We start from the raw sequence: 22,735 nt of genomic DNA on the forward strand, positions 1-22,735 counted from the left end.
AGCCCGCGATGGCGCCGATGTTGATCGTCGGACAACTGCAGTGATCTTTCGATCCCCAGTTGCAGAAAAGCTACACCACACAAACTGCTCGTATCACAAAACTGAGCCAGTGACGAAAAACACTAGCTTTTCTGCCCAAACGGTAGGTCGGATCTGCCGCGAGCCCATCTTCGACAATTTTCCTTTTCTTTTCTTCATCTTTCGTTCGACATTGCACGACAATTTCGTCACTCTTATGGTACGCTCCTCCTCTCATCATCCGGTCATCCTCGTCTCGTCTTCTTGTGTTTCTCACTATGATGAGAGTAATTTGCGATTGATACCGTCTAGGTGGCTCACTTTCGCCGGTGCGGCTATACCTGTCGGCCAACTGATAGTATTTCTTACATATTCTGAATATGGAGACACAAGAATGCGAGACTTGTTTGACCTTTCACCAAATCATCCGACCATCAGATTAACAGTCTCCCAAGGTTTCTTAGTTATCCTCTTCAACCTTCCCGCTGTAAGGTAAGCGCCTCTTCCGTCTGTTACCAGTGGACTTGGTCGCTCAAAGGTCGGGAGAAAGCAATCATTTTGCGAGGCATCAAGTTCTTCACCTGACAGGTGTTTTTTGTACACTCATTGAGTGCCTGCTGGGTTAAATTAGTCTTTGATTGCTTACAAACCTTAATCTTTTGTGGCCAACTCTGAGCAGTCAATATCTGTCATCCCACTCATTCACAGGTTCAGTTGCAGTTTCGAGGATGTTTTTTGGTGGAAAAAATCCGGGTATTGTCATTGAATCAGTGAAGGAACGGGAAGACAGGTATTTGACGGCCCGTGTTGTTTCAGCTTTGGGTCTGAGAAAGAAAAATAACAGAAGATTGTTTGCCTTGACTTTTTGTGTGCCCCTCGACTGCTGTGTGATATTCTTTGCTGATGTACGCAACTCCAATCCATCTTCTACCGGAACCAGGTTCTCTCTATCCAGCATCCACTGGTGAGGTGGCACAGTGTGACGAACCCCTATGCAGAACCTCTGAAAGGGATACTCGTCGAAGGCGCTTCTAGACAATCTGGTTCGGTGCGGCTAAACAGTGCACAACAATGGCTTGGTCTCCATCACAATAGTCTTGATACCAACGAATATGACTTGCATTGCATACCGTGGAACTATCTGCCACCCATCCAGTCCCTCCGTATATATAGCCCTTGGGACCCTGAGGTGATCATCCTGATCTGGCCCTGATCCGCCTGCACCAACAGACCCTTTAGCCTAACGTACCAGTGTGAGAGTCTGGGCGTGACAGAAATGTTCATTATCCTATGGTTTCTAAGACTCATTTACTGCTATCGGCAGATGAACAGTCTCAGTCATCACAGTCAGGAGAAAACAAATGACAACAACATCAATCCATTCCCATCTAATCTACCCCCCTTTCTCTCTCTTCCCTTTTCCCACCTCCATCAAGATGAAATTCACTGACAAGTACATTGTCTTGTGTTACGTTATCATACCAGTACAAGCAAGGGTCAAAATGGCTGCTGCTCCTAACTGCAATAATGACCTAAATAACCAGCAACATACACCTCCAACCGTGATAATGCGAATACCTTAAACCTAACATCGTGATGGTAGTGTACAGGGAACCAGAGGAGACTAGAATGTGAGGAAAAGAGCCTGCAGTAGGATGAACCCAAGGGCCGCTGACAGCATCACAAGAGACGGGCCATCCTGCGCCGCTTTTGCTGCCGTAACTTGGGCTGGACCAGCACCCCAGATCGACGGTGGGATCGCGGGAATCGGCGCAACTGCACCATCACTGTCTGCTGGAGAATTGCTGCCGTTGGCTGTGGCTGCGCTTGCACTTTCTGGTGGGTCGCCATATGCGCCCGCTGCCCCTGATTGTTGGAAATGGGGAGCAGCAGTGATTGCTGTGTAGAAAGACGTTGTAGTCTCGTCTGCGACTTGTTGCTGCAAACCTGCGCCCTTGGCTTCCAAGTATGCAAGCGTGTTTGGAGGAGCGTACGCTAGAGGATCAAACGAAACAGTCGCCAATGGAACAGGAGCTGGGGAGGGTGGAGGAGGTGGTGCAGCGACTGTTTGAGTGATTGTCACATAGGCTGGTGGTGGTGGAGGGGGAGGAAGAGGTGCAGGTGCGGCTTGGGCTGCATATTGTGAACCGTCGTCTTCGTTCCCATTTCCGGCTCCGGCTGGACAGCTTGTTGGAGCAATGGCCATTGGACTTGGGGTGCCCAAGAGGAAGACTGTCTCGACCAGCGGGCCTTGCAAAGCAGGCTCAGAAGGTTGACATGCCCCATTGCCGTTCCCGTTACCATTGCCATTGCCTGCTGGACATGGTGGTGATCCGCCTCCACCGTTGCCATAGCCTCCTGCCGGCGACTGCTGAGCTGAACTCAGACAGATGGTTGTTGTCTCGATGACAGTGAGTGTTTGGCCATTGCCTCCACCAGGACGACCATATGCCGCAGGATCAGAGCCCCCATTCCCAGCACCCGCACCATAAGCCCCTTTTCCGCCCACGCCGCTACCACTTCCGGCACCAAAGTCATATGACCCAGCACCGCTGCCGCCGGCATTCGCACCTTGATAACCACCGTACGCATAGGAACCAGTACCTGAGCCCGAGCCGGCACCTGCTTGGGGAACTGTGACAGTCTGTGTCATGGTAACGACCCGAGGGGGAGAAGCACTGCCTCCGCCATTGCCTCCTCCCGGTGGGCGAGGCGCAGGAGGACCGCTGGACACAAACGGGCCGGGAGGATTGCCAGCAACATGGTTTGGCGAATACTCATCAATGACATGTGTCATGTCAGAACTGGTGCCGACGCCAGATAGAAGCCTTTCGGCATGTACCTTGGGGTTGGGCGAGGACGTCGTGCCATCGGTGTTGCCATCATCGTAGTGAAGGTTGATGCTGAGGCCGACTGGGGGGTGGTGACCGTCTGGATTCTCTGAGAATGTATTTGGCGAAAGTATCCTTGTTTCAGGAACCAAACTGCCTTGTCCTCCAGACCCAACGTCACCAACATGGCCCATGTGCCGAGCGACTTCGAGTTGCATTGGCGAATGGTGATTGATGATGTCGTTGGTGTCTGTTTCGTCGCTAGCTACAATGTCTTGAACCGTATTGACAGCCGAGGATGTGATGCAATTCCCCGTGACGGTTTTCAGAGCGGGTGAATATTCCACAGCGTTGCAGTTAATGAAGACGCAGTGGAAAAGATTCTGTGTCAGACATTGTCAGTGGGTGAGGTGAAGGGAGCCTGGGCATCTCAGTAAAGGTTACCTGTAGATCCTGCTTTCGCTGGCAGATACAGCGGATGTCGGCACAGCTCGTGCTTTGAAGGAGCGGTTGTAGACAAATCTGGGCACAGGGAGGCAGCGATTCTTTGTTTTGTCGGGCCGATGAGACAGATGAGAATAGCGTAATGCTCCAGAGCACCGTGGACTTCATATTGAAGGCGAGAAACTTGTCGGTGATTCGAAGAGCTGCAAGCAAAGATATGATTCCCAAAAGGAGGTGTCAAACGACCGACGAGACAGAATTCGGGTACCTAATCCAAGAAAAGAACGACGTTCAGAAACACTGAGCGATTGTTGATGATGGAAATGTGATGGGAAGAGAGAAGAGGGAGACAGGGCCCAAAGCTGAAATACTGGAAACCCTGGGCACCGGCACCGGCACCACGAATATGGACGGCAGGAGCATGACATGCCAGAGCCTGCGATGTTGTGCCAGTAGCCGATCGAGGCAGGCACAACAACAACATGGACTGTTTCCCAGAATGACAATCCAATGGTGTGGTCCCGGTGACGGGGCAGGAGGTTCTTTCCAATCTGAATTGCGGAAGGCCATCGTGCAACAGCTACCAGACGTACAAGTCACCAGAATAAGAACCGCAGTCATGGATGGTGGGACTTAGTGCGGAAACTGTGCACTTGGCCAGCGCTTGGATATCTACCAACAGACAAATTAATACACTCAAACTCCTCCGAGCTTAGTAAAAGATGAGATCGATCGGGTGGTCGGGATCCGTATACTTGTCCTTGAACTCCTTCCTCGACAGAAGCCTCACAAGCGGCATCAAAGTCTCCCTCATGTCCACAATCCCCCGCTTCTTCTGGTCAATATGTGAAGCATCAACAATTATCCTTTTGAGATGCGAAGTAGCGAGCGCCCCTTTTGCACAGTCAGCATAGGAACGTAAGAGTTGCTGGAAGAATACCTACCATTCTCGATGAGATCAACCAGGCGCTGAGGCGTGCCAACCGCCATGCCACTGCGGTTCTTTTGGAGAAAGGCGACCTGTTCTTCTACCTTGAAATGCTTGGCAAACTGGTGATCATCAGTCAGCCAGCGTCATTGACTGAGAGTAGATATGGCTTCTTACCAGCTTGGCGACTGTGTTGCCCTTCTTTTGGAACGTCCTGAGTGCTCTGTGATTTGGGCAAGTTAGCAGCTATCTCGATACAACAACTAAACTCGTACACACCTGACAGTATCAGCGGCTCGGAGACCGGCAGCCGAGACAACTAGTGTATGCGGGGCACCACACGTCTTGGATGCATTGTTGAGCTTCTCGGGCTCGGCTGAAAACTTCTCCAGGAAATCTGGTAGGTTTTCGAGATTTCTCGGCTTCTCATACGAAGTGGTGTCTTTGATGGCGTTGGCTACATCATGGAGTTAGCCTTGTCCTGCAAGCCCCGTAAGTCGAAGTGCCACTCACCCGAAATGTAAAGATCTGAGAGCTCAATGGGACTGAGCTCTGTGCCAAAACGAGACGTCTTTTGAGCAAGTTGATCAGCCAGGAGCTGGCCGTCCATCCGAGCGAACGCCTTGTTCAGACCAGCCTCGACATCCAGGTCGGCCTCATCCTCACGCTGCTTCTTCTGTTTCTTCTTTGCCTTCTTGACGAGTACACCCTCGTCGTCGATCTTCCTCTTCTTGCTCTGGACCTCGGGCGCCATTTAGAAGTGTTCGGTGTCGGTGTTGATGAACCCGCTTATAAGAGAATGAGACCCGAGAAGTGCGTTATTGCTATGCAATCGATAGATTGACCCTGTGTTTTGGAGTCTAGTCGACAAAAATAGGAGGTTTCAAATTAGGCAAATAAGCGTCGCCCACATGATGAAGCGATCTGTTTCTGTTGTGGTGAATGAAGATGTTCTCAAGTGACCTTCAAAGAATCAAGCTTGGCAGAGTCGAGGGCGGATGGAATTTTTTTGGGAATAGCGGACAGTGTGCACAGGAGATGTATGGTTCTGGCACTGTATTTCTCAGTGTCTGCCGGCAACTGGGTGCCAAATCAGAACGGCCAGGCCCCCGAAACGCACAGTGCGAATTGTCTCGCGCCGTCCACCAGGCCTGCTTCAGGAAACGTGCGATCCCAAAACAACCTCGAGTTCAGTCATGAAGCTCCTCTTATCATCTCCTTGGTCTTGTTTTCCACGTCATCCACTACCTTTCAGAGTTATTCGCTCTTCGAATCATGCATCAAACTGCCTCAGAATGATAGCTAGCATGTTCTACAATAACACGGCAAGCGTTCTCAGGTGTTGCCCAGAGGGTGGTGAGGCTCCAAAGATCAAGAGGATGCGGTTACGACAGGAAGGATAGGTATTTGCCAAGTTGACGGTGGCAGTGAGAAGACGCCATCGTCCCAAAAAGCACTCTTGCGTTCATCCAGTTTGTCATAGCTCCGAGTGGCGGTGCTACATTCCCGATTGCTTGCCATTGAGCCCGAGGCTTCAGCATATCCTGTACGTCGTCACCTCACCTGGTTGGCTTCGTTTCCCGCAAGCTCAGACACACCGCTTCTCAAGACTGTTTAGTTTCCGATAATACGGAACAGACTAGTCTGGGGAGACAGTGGGTAGAGTGGCGCAGATATAAACATTCCCCATCACCGGACCAGTGCGAGCTCTGCATCCCTATCGAGTGACGAGGAGCAGATTCCCAAGACGAGAAGCAACTGCCGACTTGAAAACACCGGTGCCAGAACGCTCGGATAGTCAGGATCTGCCTCTGAAAGCTCTGGCCATCCCGACCCAAGCGGCAACCTGTCGTAAGCCACCTGTACGTCCATCGCCTTGTAGGTGTCAAATCCCAGCACCGACTACAGTTTCCTTCCATGTGTGCGTCAAGGTGTGCCAAACCGGAAAACATGGAAAGACACAAGGGAAAAAGCAACGAGGTTGCTAACCCTAGGCCCCGGCCGAGTGGTGTATCCCAAAAGCTCGGGCTTGAGCTATTGACTGGCATGGTCAGCGGATGACATCTTGGTCACTTGGAGATGCTGGCCAGTCGGGAGAAAATGCCAGTCGTTGGTTCGTGGAAGGCGAGGAAACAAACACGACCAAGATACGAGCTGCCGCGTAACCTGCAGTGGCCATTGGCTTTTCAACATCGAGTTTGTTCCTTTTTCCGTGAGGTCCAAACGCTGTGCTGAGAACACCGCAGGACAGCTGCTGCCAACCAAGGGCGGTCTCTAGCGAGGTGATAGAATGTGCACCTAGGGCGTGCAGCCAAGGGGCTAGCGAGCGTAAGGGAGAACCCAGCTCCGAGACCAGGTCAGACCTGCTGTCTCGACGGGGAAAAGAAAGTCGTCTCAAGCTGCTGGCCTGGCCGTTGGAGCTGGTCCGGATCGACATGGTACCAGGAGACCGGAATCAAGAGCCAGATCAGACAGAAACAACATGAGCTGGTGTTTGTGCGTGCGGGGCCGGCCGCAGCCATCTTTGCGCCCTTGGGCGGCGAGATCAGCATCGAGAAACAGGGTGGAAGATCCATGAAAGGCCTCAGTCGAGCTGCGTACCTGCACAGTCCCATGTCTGTTCCTGCATGCAACAAGCCCTGGCTCTGTTCGCTGGCTGTCACGGCGCATGGTCGACAGAGCAGCTGGCGTAGCGTTGCAGGAAGACAGCGAGGTATTGTTGGTGGGGGTTTGAATTCAGGTGGTCGGTGATGGAATTGGTGGGACCCCCTTGCCTTTTTGCTCACAGCGCCCCCCTCTTTGGCCGGGGAAGCAGCATCATGCAGCTGTGATGGGCCCTTTTGGGTGCTAGTTGGTCCGTTCGCTAGCCTCGCCCGCATCTATCATCCATTCACCAGAGCCCATTCCGACGCTGGGGCATGCAGGTGCTATGAAAAATTCTGGCAAAAAAAAAGGCGATCCCAAGATCTGCAAGACACTGTCAGGATGTCAGGACCGAGCTGCGGCCTGCCTGACTGATCTGCTGCGGTCCCGTCTTGCTCTGTTGATTTCTGCCGTGTCCCGGCATCCAGCGTGTTCCATATATGTCATCCCGACTTTGTTTTCAGATGGCCACCGTCCTATGCTAACACTGCCTATGGAGTACACCGACCCGCCCTCGGAACCGTCCTGGTGGTCCGCTAGTAGATCCATCCAATATCCATACCTGTCCCAATATCCTGCCACATCGGCACCCTCTCTTGTCTATCCTTCGTGCTCGCTGTGACGTTTATACCAACCGAGGTGCCTCCCCCGGTCCCGTCTCTTGCGTGGCGTCATCGACACCGCAACTCCGGATTCGCTCCAAGAAGTGAGAGTTGTTGGTGCCCGCCGGCCACCCTTGCGTCAGCATCAGCGCCAGAGAACCCCGGGGTTGAGCGAGGCACAAGAATCCCTGAACACAGGGAGTCGTCCCTGCAGACAACCGCAGACAACTGGTGACACCACACACTACAGCTGATTGATCCCCCCCGAGCCAGCGGATCCAAAGCAGCAAGATCGCCCTAAGGACCACTCATCACTGACGTTGTCACCTCCCTGCTATAGGCGAGAACAGATTCCCAACGCTCGGTCCTGGGTCTGCACAGAGTGCTTTGGTGCTTTGGGTGCATTGCTGTAAGGTGAGGTGGTCGGCCATCGGTTGCAAAGAAGGGCTCCATCTCACGGCCCGCTAAAGCTCCGACTGGACGTCTCTCCCGCAGCTCCGCGCGCTTTGTGCCCCTAAACCCCCGGCCTCGCAGCCCCCAAAATTGTCGGCCAAGCACCCCAGCAAAGAACCCCCAGCAAAGCACCCCCAGCAAAGCACCCCCAGCAAAGCACCCCCAGCAAAGCACCCCCAGCAAAGAACCCCCACCCCCGCCTCCCCCAAGAAAGGACCCAGCACCAAGCACCCCTGATTACAAGCCGCGTGCTCGTCCTCGAGTCGTTTTTTCCCTAGGGGCCTTGCGAAGGAGAAAAGAACTGACAGCAAAATACCCGGTGACCGCAGGGAGAGAGAAATTGCATCACTTCCTTTCATCTCCCTTCATCTCCCTTCATTTCCCTTCCTTCTCGTTCGTTTCTTTTGCCATCCTTTATCACACCAGCCCGCGGGTCCGGTCGACTCTCGCTGCATGCAGCCGCACCTGGGGCTCCAGTCTGTGTCGATTCCGCCTGTTTGGCGTCCCGTGAGGAGTCGGAGCTGCGAGCTTCAGGTTTGACTTGCTACATCATATCTCAGCCTGGCATTTCACAAGATATAAGGCTGCCCTGCAAAGGAAACGCGCGAGTTCTCTACTCACCTAGCCAGGGTCTGTTTCCTTTCTTTCCTCTCAACACCTCAACCACGACTGCTGCGGGATATCACTCAGTGTCGAGTCTTTCACAGCATACACAATGCCGTCGAGGTTTACCTATCAGCCCGTGTAAGTCATGCATTTCCAGTTTACGTCATTTTACATTTCATGTCACCCACCGTTTGTGTGGTATACTCCATCTACCAGCTCAATGAGATGAATTCTCATACGTCTGCTCGTATATGTCGAGAACGTGTCCTGAATCAGAGAAATCTACGCGCTCTTTTCCCCTTTGTTTTTCATCAGCTGCCCTAATCTCGACAAAACACGCTCTCGGGATTTTGGCGTTGTTTCTTGGTTTTTTTTTTTTTTTATTTTTTATTTTATTTTTTTTTTTTCTAAAATTTTATTTGGAAGGTTGGGGCACAACACATTTGCTAACACGTCGGGTGGTGTCCACCCTGATTGTTTAGTCGGGAATACCATGTGGTAGTTTTAGGCGCAGGTTGGTTTGCCTTCCTCCTCTTCTCCCCGACATATCCCACGCTTGCGCAGAAATTCACGAGAGCTCTCTTCTTTGGTGGAGGAGGGAAAGAGTGGCAATGCCCCGATGGCTGGTGGTTGCGAACTGCCTGAGTGGTAGTACGACTGTTTTGGCTGACATTGTTTTTTTTGGCTTATCTCAGGTGGTGTCGGGAAGAGTTGCTTGACTGGTGTGTATGCCCCGTTTTTGCTTGTATAACCCTGGGTTCTTTTGGTGGTCACACATAACCCTGAATATGTCCCCTTTCACCTATTTACCCTGGAGTGAGGATTGACTGACGAGAACAGCCCAATTTGTCCACAATGAATGGATTGAGAGCTATGATCCGACAATCGAGGATTCATACAGGACGCAGGTGACTGTTGATGTGAGTCTCTTGCCATTCCTCTCGCAATGCATTTTACTGACGCATGGTTTCAAGGGACGGCAAGTAGTACTCGAGATGTAAGCACACCCACACAACGCTGACTCTTCACACGTCTGAACGCGTCTTGTTGCACTATACTGACTCCATCTTCTTCCCCTCCTCCCCAGCCTCGACACTGCAGGAACAGACCAATTCGTCGCTATGCGCGACCTGTTCCTCAAATCGGGGCAAGGGTTTATTCTAGTCTTTAGCATCGCCTCCCGCAGCTCGTTTGATGAGCTCGCGATCTTGAAAGAAGAGATTCGCCGCATCAAAGACGACGACACGGTCCCGATTGTGATAGTGGGCAACAAGGCCGATTTGGAAGATCAGAGGGCGGTGGATAGGGCGACGGCGTTTGGCGTTTCGAGGAGTTGGAACGCGCCGTATTATGAGAGCAGTGCTAGGACGAGGAGTAAGTTTTCTTGTTATTGGTTGTGTGTGATGTGGGTTGGTGGCTGATGAGAAGATGTAGCGAATGTGGACGAGGTGTTTATCGATCTTTGTCGGCAGCTGTGCAGGAGGGAAGACATGCTGGAGAAGCAGGCGAGGGATGAGTTGGGGCAGAAGATGAGTGATGAGGCGGCGAAGAAGAGGAGGAGGAGGAGGAGGAGGAAGGAGAAGTGTGTGATTCTTTGAGAGGTGGGGGTCATGGATTGGGGAAGGGACTACGAGGGTTTTGAAACATGTGGGAATGAAGCTAGGCTATGATTGGGATTGGCGAGGTAGTTGGGCGGGCGGGATATTTATCTTAATTGTACTTGTGTGTTTATCCTGAACGGGAATGGGGAACGATACTCTTGGAGCCAGATGGGGAGGCGCGAGTCGTTTGAGTTTTCTGGAATCTTTACACAGTCTTATATGCTGAGGGAGTGAGTGTGGAGTGGTTTGGCATGGAACTTCATTCATGACGGGGGGAACGCAAGCACAATTCACAAACGCAAAAGACAAATGGGGGATATATACTCGGATTTAGCGCAAGCGTAGGAGCAATGGGATTTTCTTTCTCGGTGTTGGTGTCTACTTCTTTCTCCTGAATAGCCAAACAACCACCTTTGACTAAACCATCTTGGTTGGCCAACAACTCCATTCCTAGCTATAACACCACCAGCCCATAACTTGATCAACACCCAGCCGATGTCGGCCAACGCATCGGACTCCCAAATATCACAATCACCTACACTTACATATATCACATTGCAGAACAGCACCAGAGCTCTTTTCTCAGCCGCGGAACTTTCCGTCTGAGAACTGTAGCCAGAATAGAGATGGTGCAGGCCATCTCGTAAATCTTGACAGGTCAGACGCATCTGATCAGACACTGCGCATCCAATTCTTTTGCACGTCAGTACCCTAGCTAGGTGGCACAGCTATGTATTCAGCTCATGTGAAGGAGCCGTGGGGGTGGTGGACTGAGGATGGAATCTTGAGATGTTGGGACGTTTGAGCGGCTATTATGGAGGGTTGATTGGAAGTGGCTTTCTTGAGGATGGGCGGAGAAGAGGTAGATGGAAAGAAACTGCAGAGAACACATACCTAGTGTAAAGAGGCGCAAAGAAGAGATAAACGGCGGAGGGAAGAGGGTGCTGTGAGTGTGAGATAGGTAAGTCACTGTAGAAGCGCGGCTATTTTCTTGCGAGCGATTGGGCTGATGGTTGACAGACGGTTGGTGATGTGAGAGTAAGAGGGTGTGCTGGCTGGTGGCTGCATGTTGATATCGGGATGCTAAAATCAGCTTCAATCATAAGGTGAACGAGAGAAGATAGATGGCTGGTGTATGAGGCTTGTTTTCTCCCCAGTTAGATGGTAGATGTCGTTATGATGTCTCGGGTAACCAAAATAAACACGGTAGTAAAAGGGGTTATCTCGGTGCAAGGGAAGAAATAGGGGTTTGCATTCATGGTACTGTGCAACCACATATCGCCAACATCCAAAAGACAAAAGGTCTCATGAGTCCCTGCTGTTGGATGGGTTCCAACATATTTCCCATCAACTGCAAGCCTGAATGTGAGCAACTCTGCAGTTGATATGACCTCAATGCACTCTCCCGCAACAGCGCAACATGTTTCAGAGGGCACGGTTGCCCAATTGTGGTTTCTTTGAAGTCTCGCAAAATGGAAAAGGGGGAATATCAGTCAGACTGTGTGACGGCATGAACCTCTGTCTTGGGCCATGCGTCGCGACGTCACTTGAAACGCGGATGAGAGGCGGATGTTGTGCGAGGAAACCTGACTGGTTGGTTCGTCACAAGGAACGGAACACCTCGAGATGTTTGACAGGACGGGCAGTCGTCATGGTACGAAGAAGAGGAATACCAATGGTATGGGGGTGGGTTGTGGTTGATCGCTCTCGAAGCAGAGGAAGGAAACGGCGGCAACATGGCACAATGCAAGTTTAAGCTCGAGATGCGATTTGCTCTTTGTCTTTGCAAGACCTTGAATACTGCCACCAATCAGCAATGGATCCAGCAGACTTTGAGAAAATGTGCGACGAAAAGCCCGGGCGGAATCCGATCAGCGAACCGGAGGCCGTGTGTTGGTCCGAATTCTCCGTCGTCTGATGTTGGGATGCGACTGTAGGTACGGAGAGACATAGTCTGCTTGCGCAAAGAAAACCTCAAAGCCTGCTTGGGCGACTGTTGGAGCCGATGCTGCCGGGTTTGCGAACCCAGTGATAGAGAGTCAAGCATTGAGTTGGTGACAGCGCCACGCCGGCGGTCTCCGATCGGGCCCGTTGAGAATCGCGGGAGTCTTTTGCGGCCGAAATCAGGCCATCCGTCGGGTTGACGCCACGGTGGGCAACGGCATCTGAACAATGTCGCTGTGGGTAATCCGTTGCCTTTGCTCTTGTTCATGGTAAAGTTGGGGTCGACCGCTTGGACCAGAACGTCATGTGGGTGATGGCGCTAGTGTTTAAGAGTGAGCCTGACTCCACCTCCTTATCTACGCTGGAGTGGAGAGAAGCAGCCCTGCAATTCTCACCGTGATCAGAAAGACCATCAAAGCCGAGATCTCGATGCTTCTTGCACTGTTACCAATATCCATCCTGGTGGTATTTCACCCTTCTGTTCCATCAGCATGCTTTCCCACTAGCTGGTCTGCCGTAGCCAAAGTCTCCTCCATCGTCCTGTTTCCGTCGTCACCGTCGTATATGGCAGCTTCGTATTGTCCAGGCCAAACAGACTTCCATGTAACCCTGGCCACGGACAATGCCACCCCGAAGCCTGCAGGGCTGCGGGCAACGGCAAAGCCCAGACCCTCCGCGTGTGCCTGCCCCCTGTGTCTTGCGTGCTCCTGCCCCCGTGTCCGTCCCCTCGGAGCCATGATGCCCCTTGAGCCCGATCACAGCCCGCTGGGGGGCGTGTTTTCGTGTTTTTGTGTTTTCCTTCTCGAGTTTCGTTTCTGTCATCGTTGTTGTTGCTGCTGCTGTCGTGTTCATCCAAACTCTTGTCATTCTTTAGCATATCCCGTCACCCGTTCGCCGCCGCCCGCGTGGCTCCGACGGCATTGCCGCTCCTTCGAACCCTCCTTTCGCAACTATTCGCACTCTTGTCGCCGCTTGCCACATTCACGCTCCTGTTGGTTCCCGCCGGTGATCTGGAACCACTGCTCTGGACTGGCAAACTTCTCGGCAGGATATCCAGAAGAGCTCCAGCGGATCTCTCAGATCACCGGATTCACTGATCACTAGCTGGCCATCACTGCTGCTCGCTGCACGCCTTGCACGACACCGTCTCTGCACTACGTTAGTCATCGCCTGGTTCTGCGAGGGACTGCAGCCAACGCTTGATTTTCTCTTGATCTTCATCTCTCAGACACCACTTCTGCTTGCTGGAGCTGGGTGCCGCCGCGAAGAGCTCTCTTGCTCTCCCGCACATCTGAAACGGCACCCCCCGTCTCGGTCGTACGTGCACGATTTCATCCTGATCCCCTCCCATTACCGAGTCTGCCCAGTACCGACGTCCCACGCCTCTTTGGTGCAGTCTCCCGAATCCCCCGAGAAGAAAAAAAAAAGAACACTCCAAGTTGTTGTCGTCCTCGCCGTTGCTTGTCTTTCCATCGGTTCCTCGCACTACAGCACAACGTGCGACTTGTACGACATTGCACCTGATTCGCCGGGTGGGCAGGATAGACACAACGTACGGCATACAACCGGGTCGCCCCAATACCGCGCAGTGTGAGGTGACAGGGGTGTGTTCGTGGAGACGTCGAAACACAAAGGTACGTGATACCTCATCCCGTCACAGTTCCCCCCAGGGGTTCGTCGCTGGCTTGGCTTGGCTTGGCTTGGCTTCGCGGTAGGTAGTAACCTCACACACACACACGCACACCTTTGCTCGGGCCAACCTGAACAGGCAAATCTGGCAAATGGGTTGAATACTATCGATCTGTTGTTGCGCTACCCGTCCCCGAACACGCTCGTTTTCTTTCTTTCCTTCTGTCTGTCCCGTTCTGCCCGCGAGGCCACCACGGCTGACCTCTGATTACCTGGCGTATAGACTGTCACGTCGTTTTATTTGGCTTCGCGAGATCGAAGGCCACTGGTTTGTTGAAGAGTAATTCTCTCGTTTTCCTGTTTGTTGGGCCTGGTTCGTGTCACGGTGCACGCTGGGTTCGGTCCAATCTTTTTTTTCCATTCTCCTACGCTGGCAGAGATTACGCTCGTTTGTCGCGGCTACACACGCGTCCGGTTCCACGACTCTGGGATTTGGGACTGGGGGCACCCGACGTTTGCGATACCAGGTGTTTATGAGGTCCGAAGGTTGAGACAGACACGGTGTACTATTTACCATCAGCGGCAGCTCGTGCCACCCGCCCTCCAGCAAACATTGGCAAACCGTTTCTTGTCGAAACCAAATCAGCAACAGCCTATGCTCGTGGAGTCGAAAGAAGGACCGGAAGGATTCGAAAAAGCCAGGGAAAGGAGGACTCGAAGGGAACGAACAGCCGGACTGGATGAGCCGAGGTGCAAGAGGGCTCTGAGCTAAATGAGTACTAAAGATGGGAGAGGTATGGACCGATCACCACCAGCTGGGTCAATTGCAAGGGCGAGGGAGCGTGCCGCTGCTGGGTTACCGAGGCAGGAAAGGTCGCCACCAAGGTCAAGGCGAGGGGCAGCTGATGAGGAACCGCAAATCTCAAGACCATCGAGACCACAAGCACCACCAGGACTACAGACGAAGGATGGGAATATCGGCGTGGCGATCTCCCGCCCGACACAGGTTCCACAATGGCCCCTGGCAGGCGGTCCTATTATAGCTCCCTCGAGTGCCAGCGGTGAACCGTATCGACCACCGCCGGGCAAGTCGCAGCCGCCGCAACGACCTCCGCGTCCGAGCCGAGTGCCCTCGATATTGGACGGCTCCAAGGTGCAGGATCCCACGCCGGTATTCCAGTATCGCCCGCGACCCGGAAGAGAACCCTCGGGCCAGGAGTTGCTACCCGTGCCAGAAACGCCGTCCTCGGTGTCCCGAGCATCAACACAATCTTCAATAGCGTCCATACCTGACTTCCCCATCCCAGCCCAGATTCCACCAGGACCACCGAGACGAAGCGTCAACCTCGGACCGCCGCCCTCTGCGCGACGTGGTGTTTCGTCTTTCTACTCCAATGTATCATACGTTTCACCTATTCCCGAAGAGAGCCCTCGCTCTCGATCACATACATCTTTTGCCTCGAGCGCTGCGATACCTGATGGCTGGGACACACCATCACCCGGACCCAGTCCTCAGTACCCGGAAGCCTTTTACGACGACACTATCCTGGAGGAGGCCGGTCCTTTTGGTGATGAGGAGGAGAGTCGGTTGGTACGAAACGCTAGTGTCGGAAAACGAGCGAAGCCAACTCTCGTGGGAACCGTAGTGGCTCCTGGCCCGCAACAGGAAGATCAAAACAGGAGGCCGGAGCCAAGGCCACTGCAAGGCGGGCCATTTGACGAGGGTACAGGTTACGTGGACTATTCGAGTTCTTCCAGCACGATTCCAGCTTCAGCGAGGTTGCCTATCGGCGCGGCAGTCACTCGGGATTCTGTGATCAATGCCTTGTCCTCGGCAAGTGCGGATGATCCGTCGACCACACCGGCACAGCGAGAAGAAAAAACACCATCTCCACAAGAAACTCTAGAACCTAGACAATACAGCCGGCTGTCGGCCATTCGAAGACCGCCACGGTTGGATATGGATGCTGTACGAAAGGCCGAGGCGAGGGGGAGCTTGACGAGTTTGCCAGAATTGATCAGACGGGCGACGAAACTAGCTGCGAGTTTGGAAAAGGGCAAGAGACCGGCGAGTCGGTTCGATGACCTGGACTATTCGGGTTCGGAGGGATATGGAGGTGAGGGCACATCTTGGCTCGATATATAAAGAACAGAAGCTAACAGGCATGAAGTTCGCAATGAGAAGCATCAATCCGGGCTCTCGGACATGCTCGCAGCCTTCCCACCACCCGCCCAACCAGGAGCAAGCAGCAGCCGTCGCAGTATCCGCAACAGCATACGAGACCATGTTCAGTCATGGCCATTGCCGATGAACACACGCTCCAACAACACATCGCGGGAAGCCAACGGCCCTGACAGCGACCCTGACAATCCGGACAAGAAGCAGAACCGCCGGTGCTGTGGGCTCCCTCTTTGGGGGTTTATCGTGGTAATGATTGTCATTCTGGTCATCATGGCCGCCGCTATCATTATCCCGATCGAGTTCTTCGTCATCCGCAGGCAAAACAACGGCAACGACGCTCAGGCCTCGATACAACAATGTCAAGAGCAGTTGACATGCGCCAACGGGGGCACCAACGTCTTCAACGACGGAATTTGCTCCTGCATCTGCACCGGCGGCTTCACCGGCTTCGACTGCACCACCGCTCCATCACCAGGCTGCACCACCTTTACTCTCTCCAGCCCGGAGAACATGTCCAATGTTACCGTAGGGGACGCCATCCCACGACTTATCCAGCAAGCCCAGAGTAATTTTTCCATTCCGTTGGATGGGGAGCAGGTCATCGCCAAGCTTAACTCGGCCAACATGTCCTGCACGGCGACCAACGCCCTGGTGACCTTTGACGGCAGTGCCGTCCGCCAAAGCAGTGCGGCTGCTCTGGCGCAGGTTAATGATGTCAACGTCAACGCGGTGGTGATCGATGGGGTGTTTTGGACTACGATTACAATTCTCGCAGGGCAGTTCACCACCATCACGATCGATGCTCAGAATCCCTTGGGGACTCCCACCGGTACCGTCCGGCAGGGGGGATCTACGGTGTTATCAACGGGGACGGGAACGTCAATAAGACCAACACTGACAGTCACACCAACTGTCACCCGGACGGTTACCACGACGATCCCGCTGAGTTCAGGGCAGACAACGGTGCCTACGCCGACGCCGACGCCGGGGTTCAAGGTCACGGAGGATGTGCTGGATTTTGCGAGGGTGGTGGTGCTGTTTGTGCTGCAGGAGGAGAGCTTGAGGGGGGCGGAGGGGGTGCAGGTTGCGTTGCAGAATTTGTTTAGCAGGACTAGCCCGGTCGTGAGCGTGGAAGAGGCGAGGAACGTGACTGTTGGAGGGGGGTGGAGTGTGGATTTGGTGGATTGGAGGGTTGATCTTGGAAAAGGGGTGGTAGGGGGGACGCATGAGGATGGATAAGGGTGCGGGGGTGGGGAATATTTGGGTTTCTATGCTATAATGCCGGGAGCGATCTTGTTTTACTATGTGGGTGTCAAGTTCAAAGGGGGAGGTGGCAGGGAATCAAGGCCTAGGACCTTTTATGTGAGGAGCGTGGTTACTTGATCGAGAGGAGTATCAGGGAGTTTGGGGAGAGGCGAGAAGACTGAAAAGCTGTTGTACAATACCAACCAACCTTGGAGAGAAAGCTTTTCACAGCGAGCTTGTTTTTCATAATCCTGCCGTTCTTTATCTAGGTGGCGGGGGGCGTCTTGGAGATATGGAGTTGGAGTTGCGAGAAGGTTTGGGGAGCAAGAGAAGAAATCTGCAGATATGTCTGATACCAGACCGTTGGGGATATTTACGCCCTGAATTAATGTTGATTTATACAGAATTGCTTGATTGTCGTTTACATTGCCACCTCTCCCTTTTGCTCTTTTGTTATCAAGTTGCCATTGAAAGGCAAGCTGGGACAATGATAAGAAACCCAATCAGGAAGCTCTCCCCGTCCCGATTAGGATATAGATGATGTAGCCGAGTTGAAGCGATGTGCCAAGATTATGTAGGACGCAAGCGAGCAGAAGGATAACAGATGGTTTAACCGTGGGAATTGAGGGGATTTACAGTATGTGGCCTTTTCTACAGAATACTGTCGGGTACAGTTGGGATTGGTTCTGCTTGAGGAAACTCAGGATCACGGAAAATCGGGATTGTTGACGGGTAGTCGCGATTCAAACAGACCCCGACGATGAGGTTGAGAGTGGGGAGGAGATGGACCCCTGCGGAGAAGATGGTTTCTGGGGTGTCGCCTCTTTCTTCGTTGGAGCAGGGTGAGGCGGATGGTTCTGGAGCTTGCGGATGAGGCTGCCAAAGAGACCGAAGCTGGGGACGAGAGGGAATCCAGAAGAGTGATTATGAGTACAAGAGGTTGGTGATATCCATGGGTGCTAAGACGGACCTGCTTCCGTCCTGCCTGTTGTTATTTACTGCGTACAGGAAGGACTGGTATTTATGGTGTATTGATGGCGTAACCGGGCTGGCCTGGGGGGGGCTGGTTGCGAAAGGTCCGGTCGGTCGTCGGTCGGTGGTTCACATTAGGTGCGGGGTGTTTCGGGGTCTTGGACGGGGTTTGCTGAATTTGGGATTTGCTTGGAAGAATAGCCAGAAGCAGATGGGATGGCAAGAAAAGTGGCGGAACTGTGTGGAGAAAATCGAGCATGCCTGAGGCCCCTAATTATTACGTCTATTGGCGCCGAGCACCTCCGCTCTGTTTCCCTTCCTGGCCTGGGAGGGGCCATCATTTGGCTGACGCCACCCAGACAATGTTTGGCTCCGGCAGGCCCGGGTCTCTAACGATAGCATTCCATTATTAACAGTCAGGGTCGCCAGCAGGCCAGTGGCCAGCCACTACGCAACACACCTCCCTCCAACACCACAAACACATTTCACCATAACACAAAGTCGACTGGCTCGCATCCTCCCATCGATACCTACCCAACTAACCGACAAATCACCATCGTTTTTATCTGCGCTTGCTTTCCCTTTTGCTGTTTCTTCCTCCAACCTGAGAACCCACCACACAACCGCCGCGACAGGTGCCTGTCGACTTCCCGCCGCTGGACGATTAGCGATAACCCTCACTAGCTTGACTTCCAATCCACTGTTCCGTCGGCAATCATGCTCATGAAGTCGCTCTCACTTGCAGCGGCTGCCGGCCTTTTGGCCGCCCCGGCTGCTAACGCATTCCTCATCCCTCCCGAGATCAGCGAATCCGACCTCAAGATCGCCCAGGAAGTCGAGTTCGCCGAGCCCAAAATCGCAGAGGTCCAATCCATCGATCTTGAATGCCCTGGATGCCCGCTCAACATCAAGGGGCGCTTTGGACAAGACATTCAGGTCAAGACTGGACGACCAAACCACCTCGAGCTTCTGTTTGCCATCGAGCACCGCCCTGAAGGTGGCGATCGTTTGCTGGTGAACGACTTTGAATTGTACCCCTTTGCCGACCCATTCTCTAGCAATTTGATGGCGCCCCAGGTGTTGGATGACGGTGCAGAGGTGGAAAAAAGACGTGATCACCATGGTGGAGAAGAAGATGGGCATCGCAGGGGCAAGCACCATCGACGACCGAAACCGCAGGCTCAGCGACTTGGCTTTGGGCTTCATGTCTCCCCGGTTCAGAAGGATACTGATGGCAATTTTGAGCTTATTGAGGTTGAACTGCAGGTTATTGAAGTCGGCTACACGTTTGTCGAGAACATTCCCAAGGTCAGGGTCAATCTTGTGAAGGATCAGGAGGGTAAACTCCTCATGACCACGGTCGAGAAGACCGCCCCCCAGACTATTGTCGAGGTTTCCGATGAGGACAAGCCCGCCGAGTGCACCACTCGGATCTGCCAGCTCATGGCTGCCGCGCACGAGAAGATGGAGCAGCTCCGCAAGATGAGACTTCCTGGTTGCCATGGGGGTAACAAGGAGGGCATGGACATGAGACCTGCCTTCCACCACGGAGGCGAGCACCATCATGGTGGCCACCACGGCCACAGCGAGCCTCGCCCTGGTCGCATGGGTATGCGCGAGCACAGCTGGGGCAAGCTGTTCAAGAACATCACCTCGCACATCTTGCTTCCGGTCCTCATCGGTCTCGTCGCTGGCGTCGCCGTTAGCTTGATCGGTATGGCGGTTGGTACCGTTATTGTTGGCTTGTGGCGCTTCTTCCGCAAGCCTACCCACACTTCCCGTAGACACTCCAGACGTCACTCTCTCCACAAGGCTTCCCACAAGGAGGCCGTTGTTGCCGAGGAGAAGTCTGGGCTTTTGGCTGAGGAGGAGCAGGATGCCCCTCCTGCTTACCAGGATGCGGAGACCAACACCGCCGCCAAGCCCGCCGGGGAGGTTTAAACTAGTGGTGTATGAGATAAAGGTGCTCGAAGGAGAAGATTGGAAAGTTGCCACAGGGGGGGCGGGAGGCTTTTGGATTGCGGGCGTTTTTAGGGGACCCTGACTGAGCTGGACAAAAACACACACGGCTGACACTCCTTTCGATTTTTTTTCATCATCATCGTCAAAACGAGGGTTGTTTTTTTCCGGATTCCAGTGTTTTTCGTTTTTTCTTTTAAATTTTCCTATGGTTTGGTCGTTTTCTCTCTTGATCCTCAGAAATACCCACATTCCTTTTTAGGTCTATACACCTACTCGGAGATGAAATATGAACAACAATCTGTCCAGATTTGACGTCACTGAGTTTGTCCCTTGATGTGTGCATGTGTGACGGGGGGGAAGAAGAGGTTGTCAAGGTTTGGGCTAATGTGCCTTTGTGATGCAGCGAAAATGAGGGGGTTTCCGTAGGAGATCTCCCGAGATCTGCCTTGCAGTATGCAGCTATTTTGGACGGGGTGGGTGGTTTTCGAGGCCGGCGAGGTGCTGGACTGTGTGGAGACATTTGGAGGGTGTAAGTCAATGTTCACTGTTCTGAGAAGTCCCTCATGTCCAGCAATCTCTCACCGTATCAGTCATACTGTGTAACTCGAGTGTGGACACATCCAAGAGGTGGCCGCCAAAACAGGCCGCAGTTTGCCTCTTGTTTCTCTGCGCGCGCGCCCCAATCCCGGGCTCCACACGCGCTATCCCACACGCGCTATCTTTGCTGTTGTTATCGATAGGCATGTCCCCAATTCGCTCCACCAAAATTCCTCCCCACCGCCTTTGGTCGCAACGCTGGCAGAATTCGCTTTTTTCGCGGAATTGCTCTCGACCCTGCCGCAGCACAACGACTTGGCGACAACCTTTTTTTTTTTTTTTTTTTTTCTCTCTCTTTTCGTTACTGGTTGAATTTCTTTGTCAACCACCACCCATCACCGATTCCACCTCCAGTCGCAATCCATATTTTTCTGGATCGCGCTCTCCTTTTCTCACATTGCTTGATTTGAGGAAAACAACAAAGCAACAATGGGCAAGTCAAGCTCCAAGAAGCGCTCCCGCTCCGACGAGGACGACATCGCTGTCGCGGCGCAAGAGCAGGAGGTTATGAAGAAGAGCAAGGTGGACGAGAACGGCAAGAGCGAGGTGACAAAGTCTGAGTCTTCCGACAAGAAATCCAAGAAGGAAAAGAAGGACAAGAAGGAAAAGAAGGACAAGTCTGAGAAGAAGGAGAAGAAGGACAAGAAGGAAAAGAAGGACAAGAAGGAAAAGAAGGAAAAGAAGGACAATTCGGCTGCCGAGGAGGAAGAGGAGGAGCCCGCCGCCGTTGAGGAACCAGCCGTCGAGTCCTCCGAGAAGAAGTCCAAGAAGGACAGGAAAGACAAAAAGGACAAGAAGGACAAGAAGTCCAAAGAGGAGAACCAGCTCCCCCCCTCCCACCCCGACGCCCAAAAACCAAAGTCGCAAGAGGAGGCAACGGCGGAGGAGACCCAACCCAAGGGCCGCTTCATCTGCTTCGTCGGCAACCTCCCTTACACGGCCACGGCGGAGTCCCTCACCGCCCACTTCGCCGCTCTCCAGCCCACCTCTGTCCGTCTCCTCACCGAGCGCGACGACCCCAAAAAGTCGCGCGGGATCGCCTTTGTCGAGTTTGACCGCTTCGACAGGATGAAGACGTGCCTGGAGAAGTTTCACCACACCGAGTTTGAGGGGAGGAAGATCAATGTTGAGTTGACGTATGTTCCCCCTTATCCCCTTTCCCCCTGATGGATGTTTCTGCTGACAAGTCATACGCAAATAATTAGTGCCGGCGGCGGAGGCAAAACCCCCCAACGCCTCGACAAGATCAAGGAGAAGAACGCCAAGCTCAACGAGGAGCGCCGCAGCAGGATGAAGAAGGTGGAGGTCGAAAAGGCCGAGAAGGAAAAGGCAAAGGCTGCTGGCGGTGCTGAGGGGAAGCCTGCTGAGGAGAAGCCTGCTGAGGAGGAGGACGACCAAGCTGGTATCCACCCTTCCCGCCGGGCGCAGGTCGGGGCCGAGTTCAACGAAGATGAGGAGGACAATTTCGGGTATAGCAATGGTGGTGGTGGCAGGGGTAGGAGGGGTGGTGGTGGTAGAGGCGGTGGTGGTAGGGGGAGAGGTGGTGGTAGAGGTAGAGGTGGGAGAGGTGGCGGCGGTGGGAGGAATCAAAAGAAGTGGTAGATCATTTCCACTGCTGGCTTGAGAGGGGGGAAAATATAGGAGAAAATGCATTGGTTAAAAAAAAAAGGGGAAAAGGGAGTGGATACAGGTTTCACACCTGGGCTTCTCTTTGCTGTTAGGTAGATATAATGTGGTTCTGGCTGGTTGGTTGGACAGTGGTGTTTTAAGCAAAAGTTGGAGTACGCTCATGATACCCCTTTTGTTTTCTGGCTGAAAAAGTTGCAGAAATAGAAGAGTGTAGGGCTCAGAGAGAAGAGAGAGAAGAATGGAGAGTTCATGTCGTCAACCATCTAGGGTGTATCGGTCTTTTTGGAACACGTTGATAAGCTGAGAGAGCCAAGTGAATTTGGATCATCGTGGTGCACCACGGGAAGCCAGTATACGACACTAAATTGTCATCAGCATACAAACAGACACCGCATTTCACATCAAAGCAGTTTCAACATGTCTTCTTTCGCACGTTCATCATATTCTCC

At 53.1% G+C, this 22,735-nt stretch overlaps 7 protein-coding genes across 7 annotated transcripts; 5 read left to right on the forward strand and 2 right to left on the reverse strand.

The window, feature by feature from the left end:
* Positions 1-1,642: 1,642 nt before the first annotated feature.
* Positions 1,643-3,067, reverse strand: QC761_119010 (uncharacterized protein; the record flags this gene model as incomplete). The annotated part of the gene is made up of 1 exon (XM_062875185.1): positions 1,643-3,067. One exon carries the CDS (start codon positions 3,065-3,067, stop codon positions 1,643-1,645), a length of 1,425 nt encoding a protein of 474 aa, XP_062738424.1.
* An 808-nt stretch (positions 3,068-3,875) lies between these two features.
* On the reverse strand, positions 3,876-5,252 carry cms1. The gene is made up of 5 exons (XM_062875186.1): positions 4,735-5,252; positions 4,501-4,678; positions 4,399-4,444; positions 4,238-4,343; positions 3,876-4,187 (listed from the first exon to the last, which is right to left on the reverse strand). The coding sequence occupies exons 1-5, from the start codon at positions 4,973-4,975 to the stop codon at positions 4,006-4,008; spliced, it is 753 nt and encodes a 250-aa protein (XP_062738425.1). The 5' UTR covers positions 4,976-5,252; the 3' UTR covers positions 3,876-4,005.
* Positions 5,253-8,130: 2,878 nt separating this feature from the next.
* RSR1 (Ras-related protein rsr1) lies at positions 8,131-10,474 on the forward strand. Its single transcript, XM_062875187.1, has 8 exons — positions 8,131-8,283; positions 8,304-8,663; positions 9,008-9,039; positions 9,221-9,247; positions 9,366-9,445; positions 9,500-9,522; positions 9,613-9,899; positions 9,960-10,474. Exons 2-8 carry the CDS (start codon positions 8,635-8,637, stop codon positions 10,121-10,123), a joined length of 642 nt encoding a protein of 213 aa, XP_062738426.1. The 5' UTR covers positions 8,131-8,283; positions 8,304-8,634; the 3' UTR covers positions 10,124-10,474.
* A 2,334-nt stretch (positions 10,475-12,808) lies between these two features.
* Positions 12,809-14,043, forward strand: QC761_0021550 (uncharacterized protein; the record flags this gene model as incomplete). Its single annotated transcript, XM_062872075.1, has 4 exons — positions 12,809-12,844; positions 12,945-13,061; positions 13,119-13,660; positions 13,983-14,043. 4 exons carry the CDS (start codon positions 12,809-12,811, stop codon positions 14,041-14,043), a joined length of 756 nt encoding a protein of 251 aa, XP_062738427.1.
* Positions 14,044-14,471: 428 nt separating this feature from the next.
* Positions 14,472-17,553, forward strand: QC761_119040 (uncharacterized protein; the record flags this gene model as incomplete). The annotated part of the gene is made up of 2 exons (XM_062875188.1): positions 14,472-15,816; positions 15,871-17,553. 2 exons carry the CDS (start codon positions 14,472-14,474, stop codon positions 17,118-17,120), a joined length of 2,595 nt encoding a protein of 864 aa, XP_062738428.1. The 3' UTR covers positions 17,121-17,553.
* Positions 17,554-18,815: 1,262 nt separating this feature from the next.
* Positions 18,816-20,039, forward strand: QC761_119050 (uncharacterized protein; the record flags this gene model as incomplete). Its single annotated transcript, XM_062875189.1, has 1 exon — positions 18,816-20,039. The coding sequence occupies one exon, from the start codon at positions 18,816-18,818 to the stop codon at positions 20,037-20,039; it is 1,224 nt and encodes a 407-aa protein (XP_062738429.1).
* A 750-nt stretch (positions 20,040-20,789) lies between these two features.
* QC761_119060 (uncharacterized protein) lies at positions 20,790-22,672 on the forward strand. Its single transcript, XM_062875190.1, has 2 exons — positions 20,790-21,793; positions 21,863-22,672. Exons 1-2 carry the CDS (start codon positions 21,087-21,089, stop codon positions 22,257-22,259), a joined length of 1,104 nt encoding a protein of 367 aa, XP_062738430.1. The 5' UTR covers positions 20,790-21,086; the 3' UTR covers positions 22,260-22,672.
* The last annotated feature ends 63 nt before the right edge of the window (positions 22,673-22,735 follow it).

Source organism: Podospora bellae-mahoneyi (assembly GCF_035222275.1).
Source record: "Podospora bellae-mahoneyi strain CBS 112042 chromosome 1 map unlocalized CBS112042p_1, whole genome shotgun sequence".
Lineage (NCBI taxonomy): Eukaryota > Fungi > Ascomycota > Sordariomycetes > Sordariales > Podosporaceae > Podospora > Podospora bellae-mahoneyi.